Source organism: Corvus brachyrhynchos, unplaced genomic scaffold, assembly GCF_000691975.1.
Source record: "Corvus brachyrhynchos isolate BGI_N302 unplaced genomic scaffold, ASM69197v1 scaffold293, whole genome shotgun sequence".
Taxonomy (NCBI): Eukaryota; Metazoa; Chordata; class Aves; order Passeriformes; family Corvidae; genus Corvus; species Corvus brachyrhynchos.
In genome coordinates, this window is record NW_008237410.1 from 2181036 (window position 1) to 2192090 (window position 11055).

General features: G+C 39.3%; 1 protein-coding gene across 1 annotated transcript in view; it reads right to left on the minus strand.

Annotated features, from left to right (window-relative positions):
- Window positions 1–11047, minus strand: part of MMP16 (matrix metallopeptidase 16) — a 176023-nt gene extending 164976 nt beyond the window's left edge. The window contains exon 1 of the mRNA XM_008631218.2: window positions 10766–11047. Within this exon, the coding sequence (XP_008629440.1) occupies window positions 10766–10897 (132 nt within the window). The 5' untranslated portion in view covers window positions 10898–11047. The remainder of the gene's footprint in view (window positions 1–10765) is intronic.
- Window positions 11048–11055: the final 8 nt, after the last annotated feature.

The window sequence follows — 11055 nt, forward strand, 5'->3', positions numbered from 1 at the left end:
AGAGAGAGAGAAAGAGAGAGAGAGAGAGAGAGAGAAAGAGAGAGAGAAAGAGAGAGAGAAAGAGAGAGAGAGAAAGAAAGAGAGAAAAAAAGAAAAAGAAAAAGAAAAAGAAAAAGAAAAAGAAAAAGAAAAAGAAAAAGAAAAAAATTTGTAAGGTGAACGGATGGTATAGGAACCTTGAGGAACAAGAATCATCAACTGAATCTTGTTTACCTTATCCTTTCCCCTTTAATTTCTTAACATCCAGGGGTAGGTGAACAGCATGTCTGCCTGTCAGTGGTGCCTTATACAAAACATTAAATGCCTGGAGCAGTGCATCTTTTATTATATGTCATAAAAATCCACAAATATTCAAATACAAAAGGAGAAGCTTAGGTATTGTGATGACAAGGAAACATGAATGTATGTGGAACAACTTACTTGTTTAAGGGTACATTCACTCAAAACCAGAACGGTTTTTAATTGTTCATTGTGTGGTATTTACAATCTGATCCAAAACTTATTTATTTGTTAAGAACTTTACATTTATTTAAAATTATTTTGAGTATGTTTTGGTAACAAAAATTATCTAATTCAAACTTTCATTCTGAAAGAGACTGCAATACTCTATCTTCAGTCATCTAATGACATCCTTCACCTAATCCTAATAGAGTTGTCTACCAAGTATTGGTACTCATATTTTGAAAGACCAAAACAAAAACAAACAAACAAAAAAACTACAAACAAAAAACCAAAACCCAAAAAGCCCTAAAAAAAACCAACCACAAAAAAATCAAAACCAGTGTTCAAACTGTTATAGACATGTTTTTCACCTTTTCTGCTCTGGTACTTTTTTTTTAACACATTCACTCCTAGAACGATTACACAGATGATTAAATTGAAATGCTGTATTTATATTTTATGATATTCCTCTGCTACATTTTATGAAAAGAAGTGAAACAGTCCCAAGATAAAGGAATGATGAAGATATATTCATGGCTCTTTTACGTGACTTTTCTTCTACTGCTCTTGATATGTATTGGAAAAGGCTGGAAACACTCTTCAATTAGTTCAATGCACATTTGTGCAAGCTAGGTTACAAAGATGGATAAACTACGTGATCCATATGAAGACTCATGATGGAACTGGACACATAATCTGCATCTTCAGCCCCCCCAGAAAAATGCCTCAGCCACTTAAACCACATCCTTTTCCCTATTTAAAAATATATGCAATAGAGAAAAATATAATAAAGACCTTTCTAAAACTGACATTTCACGTACAAGTAATGAAGGACAGAAGTATCAGAGCTCGGCACTTCATAATCAACAAGGAAAACCAAAAACTGGAACACTGTCCTGAGTTGGTTTGAGGCTTTTTTATTATTGTTTCATTTTTCTAAATACATAGAAGCAATGGGAGAAAAAAAAAAAAGCCTCACATGCCAAGACCAAAATCATGATGCACAGTTAGCAGTACAACTCTATTACTTCTCATAATAATAATAATACCTTTTATGGTGTGAAAGATCATTTCTTTCACTTGCAATTAAACATAAACCACAACACAGACAGATACAATCTGTCAATTTCTCTGCAAAGACAGTAGGTCAAAGCAATTTCCTAGAAGAGCATCACACAACCAATGTCTGAGGTAAAAAAGAAAAATGTGACAGGATCATCACCTTCAGATCCGCATGCCATACAAAAAGAAAGCAATTTCCTCTGTTGTACACTTTGTAAATATCCACCAATACATTTAAATGAAGTATCTTCCTCCCCATTGAAAGGGAGGCTTGTTTTTCTGTTTTACTATCTATATTTTGAAGACATTGATAATTTTCTTTTTGGCTTTCAGCTGGTAATTTTCTGAGAAAGTAAGTCTTCCCATTGCCAACATCTATTTCACACCTGCAAGTGAATTTGTGATTACATCTCAGCAAAAAAGAACAGTACCAATGAAATAAAACAACTTTTTTGCTACAATATCATGAGGAGAAAAATACTAAAGACCAGATTTTCTGAGGTTAGCATTTCTTTTCAAATTATCTATACAGCTTTGAAACCAGTTCAACTGTTTTGTAAAAGGGAGAAAACACACAACACAATCTTCATGTATTACCAACATGTCACATGAGTGCGAAAATCTGATGAAAATTGATATAGATTTTACAGCAGTTACTTTGCTCCCCCTAACTGTGGCATGATATGATGAGTACTCATGAGTTAATACAATCAGAAGCTCAAAGAAGAGGACATCAGTCCCAGAGGGACATTCTTTCACATAATCACAGAATGGGTCAGGTTGGAAGGTACCACAGTGGGTCATCTGGTCCAACCTCCCTGCTCAAGCAGGGTCACCCCAGAGCACATGGCACTGGATTGTGTCCAGATGGTTCTTGAATATCTCCAGTGAGGGAGACTCCACACCTTGTTCCAGTGTGTGGTCACTGCACTGATTCATATTCAGGTGGAACTTCCTGTGTTCCAGTTTCTGCCCATTGTCTCTTGTCCTATTGCTCAACACTGCTGAGCAGAGGCTGGCTTCATCCTCTTGACACCCTCCCTTCAGATTCTGATAGACATTAATGAGGCCCCCTCTCAGGCATCTCTTCTCAAGGCTGAACAGGCCCAGCTCCCTCAGCCTTTCCTTGTAGGAGAGATGCTCTTGTACTGAGGAGCCCAGAACCAGACACAGCTCCCTAGATGTGGCCTCACTAGGGCTGAGTAGAGCAACAGGATCACCTCCCTTGACCTGCTGGCAATGCTCTTGCTAATGCACCCCAGGATACCTTTGTCCTTCTTGACCACAAGGACACACTGCTGGCTCATGGACAGCTTATTGTCCACCAGGACCCCCAGGTCCTTCTCCACAGAGCTGTTCTCCAGCAGGTTGGCCCCCAGTCATTACTGGTCCATGAGGTTGTTCCTCTCCAGGTGTAAGACCCTGCACTTGCCTTTGTTGAGTTTCAGGCAGTTCTTCTCTGTCCATCTCTCCAGCCTGTCGAGGTCCTTCTGAAGGGCTGCACAGCACTCTCGGGTATCAGCCATTCCTCCCAGCTTTGTGTTGTCAGGGAACTTGCTGTGGAGGCCTCTGCCCCTTCATCCAAGTTATGACGAAAAGTTAAACAATACTGGGCCCAGTAATGAACCTTGAACCACCAGTGACAGGCTCCCAGCTAGACCCTGTGCCACCAATTACAACCCTCTGGGATCTGCTGTTCAGCCAGTTCTCAGTTTACGTCACTGTCCACTCACCCAGTCCACACTTCCTGAGTTTGCCTGTGAGGCTGCTGTGAGACACAGTGTCAAAAGTCTTGAAGTTGAGGTAGACAATATCCACTGCTCTCTCCTCATCCATCCAGGCAGTTGTTTCATCATAGAAGGCAATCAGGTTGGTCAAGCATGATTTACCCCTAGTAAATCCATGCTGACTACTCCTGATCACCTACTTGTCATCCATGTAGATAGAGATGGCCTCTTTTCCAAAGCACTGACCCAACCAGCATAGAGGCAATCCTACCAAGAGGTAGCAGCGGAGACACAAATCTACTTCGACCCTGGCCATACAGTGTAGCTGCTCTTTTAAGATGCAGTCATAAGGAACTTTCTTCAATATTCTTTACAAAGACATCTTCTACAAATACTCCATAACCCAACTGTCTCATTCCACACTGTTATTCCACACAAGGGTCAATCGTGATATGATTCATAATGAATTAATAAAGAAAGTAAAATATTTTCATCCACAGTCACAAAGCAATTGTTGAATAATATGCTTTATGTTTTTTTCACAGTGTAATAAAAACTGCTATTGTTCTACAGAGAGTAAGCATCAAGTGACTTTAATGTTCTTCAGAGGTATTGCAGCTTATTGCTTCAGCTGCACATCCCCTAGCACAGCAGAATGTGAAAGTCCTTTCCCAATGACTAGGTTCAAGCTTCAACACCTGAGACTGGATTACCTAATATTAAGCTCTGAAATCAACAGGACATAAGTTTCCTTGCACCCTGAAGCCTTGATCTTGAAATTAACAGGAGTTTCTAAACATGGTAAAAATACCTGAACAAGCTGCTAAGTCAATTATGTGCTGTAAGACCTCAAAAGGTATGCTAGAAACATTATTATCACAGCTGAAGTGCAGATAACTCCTCAGCTGCTATAAACCACATGTTAATAAGCAAAGAAACACTGTATCAACAGTTTTGGTTAATAAGTAAAACTACAGAATTTTTTTTTTTCTTTATCTGTAATTTATGTCAAATTTAATTCATCACAGAAATAAAGTGTTGCCACTTAATTGCTCTTAGTGTACAGCAAAGATGCTTACAATGAATGACGATAAGCAGGAACATGAATGAACAGTTGCCAGGCAACCAATAAATAAAGGTTCCAAATAGCATGACCTCTCTTTAAAGGATAAAGCTCTAATCATAATTATTTTTCAAATCCATTTCAGTGCCAACTAAAATCATGTTTGCAGCACTAATCCTGGCCTTCCTCATACAAAATGAAACCAAATCTGTCGTCTGATGTATCACAGATAACAAATTAAACAGACTCAACCTGCTCCTTCAGATTATGGTCAACAATGTAGTTTGAGGATGGCAAACAGGTTAGACAATAAACTGGAATCTGAAACACAGAGCTGAGAAGATTTAAGCAATTTTAATGGGTAATTAATTTTTCTTTTAAGTTACATTGTTTCTTTAAGGATCTTCAAATGGTATCAACACAAAATCCTCCAGTGTTTAACACCACAAAATAATCACTTGGTAAAGTAGAAGGATGAGACAGACTTTAAAATACTAAAACCAGATGCAGTTTGAAATGCTTTAAAAATCTATATAATACCACATTCTATCTTTATAAACTCTTACAACACAGTCTTGCTGAGTGCATAAGCAGAGCTGAGGTGCCTAGAGCAAGCACTGACCTTTTAGACGGATTCAAATAAAACTGACAAAGAGCAGCATAAATCTTAAATCAGTTAAAGAACACAGTATATCCACTTTGAAGAAACAATGAATGGTTCTGCAGGAGTTTTACATTATGCCTTCCAAATAATGGAATGGGGAGAGCTTGGGCTTGCTCACGGTTTACTGGTGGGCTAATAAATTTTATATTTATTTTAGTAAGCTCTCATGTCAGAAGACATTAGGAATACATGTTTTTGTAGCTTTATCTTGCACTACATCAAGTGATTACATAAATCTCTTTAACCATTTTATTTCTTTTCTTTAGTAGAATTGAGATTCACTAATAGCTGTGATGCTTAAACACTAAACTCACAAAAAATTTCAACAGGAAAACAAGTTGAACTACAATAATAAACAAATAACTTTTGTACCTAAGATATAAGATATTATGTCAGCAGTGAACCCATACGAACAGGCACCATCCTTCCAACCTGTCTTTGAAAAGAATATAGGCAACAGAATCCATTAACTTCCCTGCAACATTAGTAGCGGAAAATAATCTCATACTCTACAGTAGAAAATACACTCTAACAACTAAGTAGTCTACACATGTATTTCTTCGTATCAAATGAGATCAAATACCAGCTCAAGGTATTTGCCTGCTTCGACAGAATAGAATTCTGTTGCCTACCATCAGACACAATTTTCCAATTATTTTCCTTATCTAGATATATCTGCTCATCAGAGACCTTTACAGGAGCTTTTCTTTGTATCTGTATTTCATCAATAAGCAAAGAAGAAATACACCACATTTTATCTGTATTTTCCTTGACTAATATTTCACCCACTAATCAGCTTCATCACCTGATTCAGTAACTCCTCTCCATCCTTCTAAGAATTTCAGTTTGAACTCCTTGTTCTAAAAAAAGTCCAGTTTGTTTCATTGATATCCTATGCAAGAGTGAGATTCAGAATTTAAGTAATTGAGAATCATGCATAGTGACTGCAACTAAAAACAGTGCAGAAGAACCTGTAATTTCCTCTTAGGACACATGGCAGTATTGATAACAAAACCTCCTTAATTGCTTTTCCATAGTTTTCAGCATGCATTTTAATGAATTATAAAAGTACTGTGTTGTGCCTGTAAACCTCACAACCAAGCCCACTAGTTCAAAAGTGTGTAACAGTGATATTGGAGGATTTTTTCCCTCCTAAATGTTTATTCCTTTTCAGTTGCCAGCTGAAGAATGAAATTGGTCTGATTTTAAGCCTAAAAGCTTATGGAATAAAAGGTCATGCCTTACCATTTAGCAGGAGCTGGAGGCTAATTGTAAAGTTTATTAACAATGAAAACAATGGGGTTCTCAGAAACTTATTACTATGGAGGAAACTGATGTTATTTTTCTGAAGTTTGGATTCCAGTGTGTTTTGTTCCACAATATGCAATTTAACTATCCCACTTTTGAAAATGGGAGACGACTGTATTGTTTTAAAGAGCTGCTCACACTAAAATAAGAGTCATTTTAAGATCTCCCCTAGGGATTCAAGTCTATACATTTAGCATTAGAAGGAGGAAAACAGAGCATAAGTGCCAGCTTGAGGAGAGAGATGATGCGGCATGCTTTCTCTCTAGTGTTTCCCACATCACAGATACAGTCAATGAACCTAGGTGCAAGCCGAAAAACACTTTCCACAACAGGGCTTAGGCAGATACTCAGCTGAGTAAGAGTAAGCAGTATTATGTTCCGGAGATCAATTGTATTCTAGATGCATGCTGATCCTGTCTTCTGATCAGGGTACTTTTGTTTCAATAACCATGTTTCCCATAACAAAATGGTAACATTTGTTTTCATTTTTTTATATTGAATATTTTATAAAATATAAACACACTTATTATTCAAGTCCATACAAAATCTAAGGGATGACATTAGGAGATAAAATTGCAGAGCAATACCAGCTCAAACAGTGCAATATTGTTTGGTTCAGGAAAGCATATATATATATATACACACTAGATGGATGGTACTTGTGAAAGACCATCTATAGACACTCCCAGTAACACACAGAAGAGTTATCTTTGATCCACACAAATACTATAGTGAGGAGCCCAGTAGGGGGAAGAAGGTAGTTCATTGCTCTATCATTTTTTAGTAACAATTATCTTCTATGTATTTGACTCAGTTTTATATTTGGAATGCTCTTTTAATAACTGTTATTCCATTCACTATCTCACTGGTAGACATCTTCCCCTGCTGGTAAACTGAAATAGCTGAAAATAGCAGCAAAACTCTACATTGATGACATAGTCTTTCACTAATATACTACAAGAGGTTACTGTTTTGGACCAATAGTTCAGCTGTAAAAGAGGGAGCTAACAGTGTAGTCCTTAGTTTTTCTCATGGTGTCAGAAACAAAGTCTCACAAAAATGCTACTGGTAATCAATGAACTTCGAACATTAATGCTAAAAGCTTCCTTCACATACAACTATGTGATTCCTGCCCTTCATCATAATTTCTTAACCTATCATTTACAATCATCTCTCATGAAGCTTTAGCACAAAGCTCTCACCAGTATAGAGTGCAAGCATGACCCTCTCGTGTACCATACTCCATGATCTGAATCCTACTCTGCTGTGTCTATTACATGAAATACTGCATACATTTCAGGATAGACAGCTGAATTCAGCTATCATTGGAAGTTTGAGGAATTCCTCCATGCACCTGTTTGGCTAAAAGAAATTTTACAGAGAGACAACTAAATTACAAGGAACAGAAATGTTGATACAAGCTTGTAAACTTCAGTTTTGTGTTCTAACTTTTAAAAGGAAACATTATTATTTAATGTCTTTGAGCTACAGTAATATCTCTTAAGACTTGCCCTGGCTCACAGCACTGAAACAAACAAACCAAAAAATTCAACAAGACTGCACAGATTTTACTTATCAGTCAGGAAACTGGATCAAACAAGACAGAACAAGAGGAAATAAATCATCTCCACATTTTATAATGATCAACAGGTATTATCTGTACTTTACTTAAAGACAAGAAAGAATGAAAAGGTAATCTGCGTTCCAACCATCCTAAGCACTTTTTTCAGTGACGTTTTAGTCAACTATATGTACACCACTTCTTTCCTGAAGCCTACTTTGCATACTTATTCTCATTGTCATAAAAAAATCTGTTACATTTTCACAATTTACTATGAAGTACAATTGCTTTATGCACTTGTGCTGACATGCAGAATTGTACAGCACAATACATACTTACTGTTGCCAAGTCCTTTGCCTCAAATTTCCTATGCTTTTAGCCTTTGCTGTTCCCAGCAAAAAGAAAATGGAATGTTCGGCACTATCCAAACAACGTGAACACGGCAATGGCTGTTCTGGGGCAAATCTGAGGTTCATTTAGGCCAGGACCATGTCACTAGCAGTGGTCAAAGGCAGTGACCTAGGGAAAAGCCCCGTATTAGGACAACTCTCATATAATACAGCAATCCCCTGGAACACTCTTCTGGCTCCCAGCAATGTGTTGCTCAAAGACTTAAATATGAAGAGACTGGAAGCGTTGGCATATGACAACACTCTTTGTTTTCAGAAGGGCTGGAAAGAAGAGCAGGAGATGGCATATTTCAAAGAGGAGAAATATGTGCCCTCATCACACACACATGCCACTTCATTCTATCCAACAGTGTTTCTTACTCCTGATATTGCCTTTACCCTCAAAAAGTGCTGTTTCCCATATGGAAGAGGTGGCAAAAATGAAAGTGTTTCCCTTCTTTCCTCAGAAAACCTCCTCCTGACTGGAGCTGGCCTCCTGTTCATATTCCACTTGACTAAACCAATCTTTTTCTCCTCCCACACTAGCTCCATCTGCCGCCCGTCTCTCCAGCAGAGCCAGATGCCAGCAAAGCAGACTGCTGTGGGAGGAGAAAGTTCTGTCGCTGGAATTTCATCCCTATACTCTGCAGGGGGCCAGCCTGTGAAGCCTGGAAGGATACAGAGAGCAACTTCCTCTCTTCCACACTCCTTCCCCTTCTCATCAGTAAAGAAGGCAGCTGAGGACATGAGCAGGATAAAACTTCAGTGTGTGCTCTGAAATATGCAGCTTTAATATTCATATAGCAGAAGTCTCACAATTTTACTCCAGACTTGAGCATGGTACACACCAGATAAATAGACGTGAGAAGATGAGTCCTGCTCCAAAGGGCTTGCAATCAAACAGAAGCTGAGATGTGAATTTGTGATAAGGATTAAATGAGTGACTAGACCACAGACGACAGAGAAAAAAGAGTCAGATTTATAATCAGGAGAGATTTTAATGATGGAGTAAAAAGACAATACTTTCTGGAGAGATGGAAGTCAAAGAAAGAAGCAATGGATGAATGTTGTTAAGCTGAGAGAATTGCAAAGGAAACTGCCTGTAGAGAAGGAAAGAGTAGGATGAAAACAGACACGGAGAAAGAAAATGTGGGTTCTTTATACATTTGATGTGATCTTGCATGAGACAGAGAGAGAAAACATACAGGTAAGAACTTTAGACAAAAAGGGAGACAGTCTAGGAACGGAGGAGGATCTGCATGAGCAATCTTGTCAGAGAAAGGAGCAAGAATGTGTGTCACTTAGTGAGAACAAGAGCTCATACAAAACAAGCAAGTGTGCATATGTGTGAGACAGGGACACAGACTTTATTTTTCTGAGAGAAAGAATTATGGGAACCCAGGAGACTAAAGAGACTAAAACCAAAAAGGGCTGGTGAACGGGTGCAGCAGAAAGTTTTGAGTGAGGTTAGCAGGACAGAAGAAAGTGAAGGTACCGAGTGATCTAACAGAAAACCAGAATTATGTATAAGAAGCTGAAAGAGCACATATAAATTACAGAGACATAACAAGAAAAATCAAGAAGTTGAACAGCCAAGGAAAAGAAGGAAAATAGACACATCACATTGCAGTATAGTAAGGGATCACAGCAGAACAAATGGAGGGACAGTATTGAGAAAAAGGAGGAAAGAATATATGCAAAGATGATCAAAGTCAGTAAAGGAACATTAGTTAAGTGGAAGCACTACGTAAAAACTCTTAATGGGAAAACTGGGAGTCTAGATAAAGGTGACTGGAAATGGATGTTCACTGAACTGTCAGTGTAAACTCCTAGGGTTTGCCCCACCTTGGTATCCCCACATTTTAATCTTCATTTTCTCTCGGAAAAATACTGTTTCCTTGTCCTCCACACCCCCTAACTTCCGAGCTGTAGTTGCACCTTTATGCCGTTTGTTTCACTATTTCTAGTGGCAACTCTTTTTCTTACGTCTACATGGGAAAAAGATCTTAATTTTTTTCAGACACTCTACCACAAAGAAACGTGCCAAAAATCTCAAGTTTCCTTCCTCCTGTCCCCATAATGCTCTTCCATTCATTCTTCTTTGAAAAAAAAAAAAAAAAAAAAAAAACCAAACCAAACAAGGCTGGGGAAACCCAGCAATACAGTGGTATCTTAAGTCCAAGACATCCAGCGAACCTTTCCCGAGCTGCATGTACATACTGCGCCCCAGGTTTCCTCCGTGCCCGGGTGAGGGTTTCCCGTCTCCCGCGGGCGAGGGCAGCGGGAGGCACGGGCTGCGCTCCAGCGCTAGGCATCGCGCTGCCGGGATAACGGGATCTCCGGCTGAAACGCATCCATCAGGCGGGGCAGCGCGGGGAGGGGAGCTAGCTACCGGCTGCTGGAAGGAATGCCTACACAGACGTATGCCCTGGCTGCTGGAAGACATGGCAGCTGGCTATTTGATTTGATTTGAGGGACATAAAAAACGGGAAGGGAGGAAAGGGAGAGGGGGAAGCACACACGCTCGCACACGCATCCGGCTGATCTTACCTCCACATTGAAATACTGCTCCGCTTTGCACACTGTAGCACATAAAATCCAAATGAAGGTTTGCAAGAAAAACACCCTGGACTGAGACACGAAATCCAACCGGCTTCCAGTGCTGGATGCGAGTACGATCATAGTGAACTGTGCTTCAGCGGGTGGAAGATCTCTCTCTTTCTCTCTCTTTGCCTTAAACAAATGCACAAACAAACCAACCTCCCCCGTGTCGGTGAAGAGCCCGTAGCGCAGGTTCACCCACAGCCGGGGAGGAGGGGGAAGAGAAGGAGGGGGAGGCG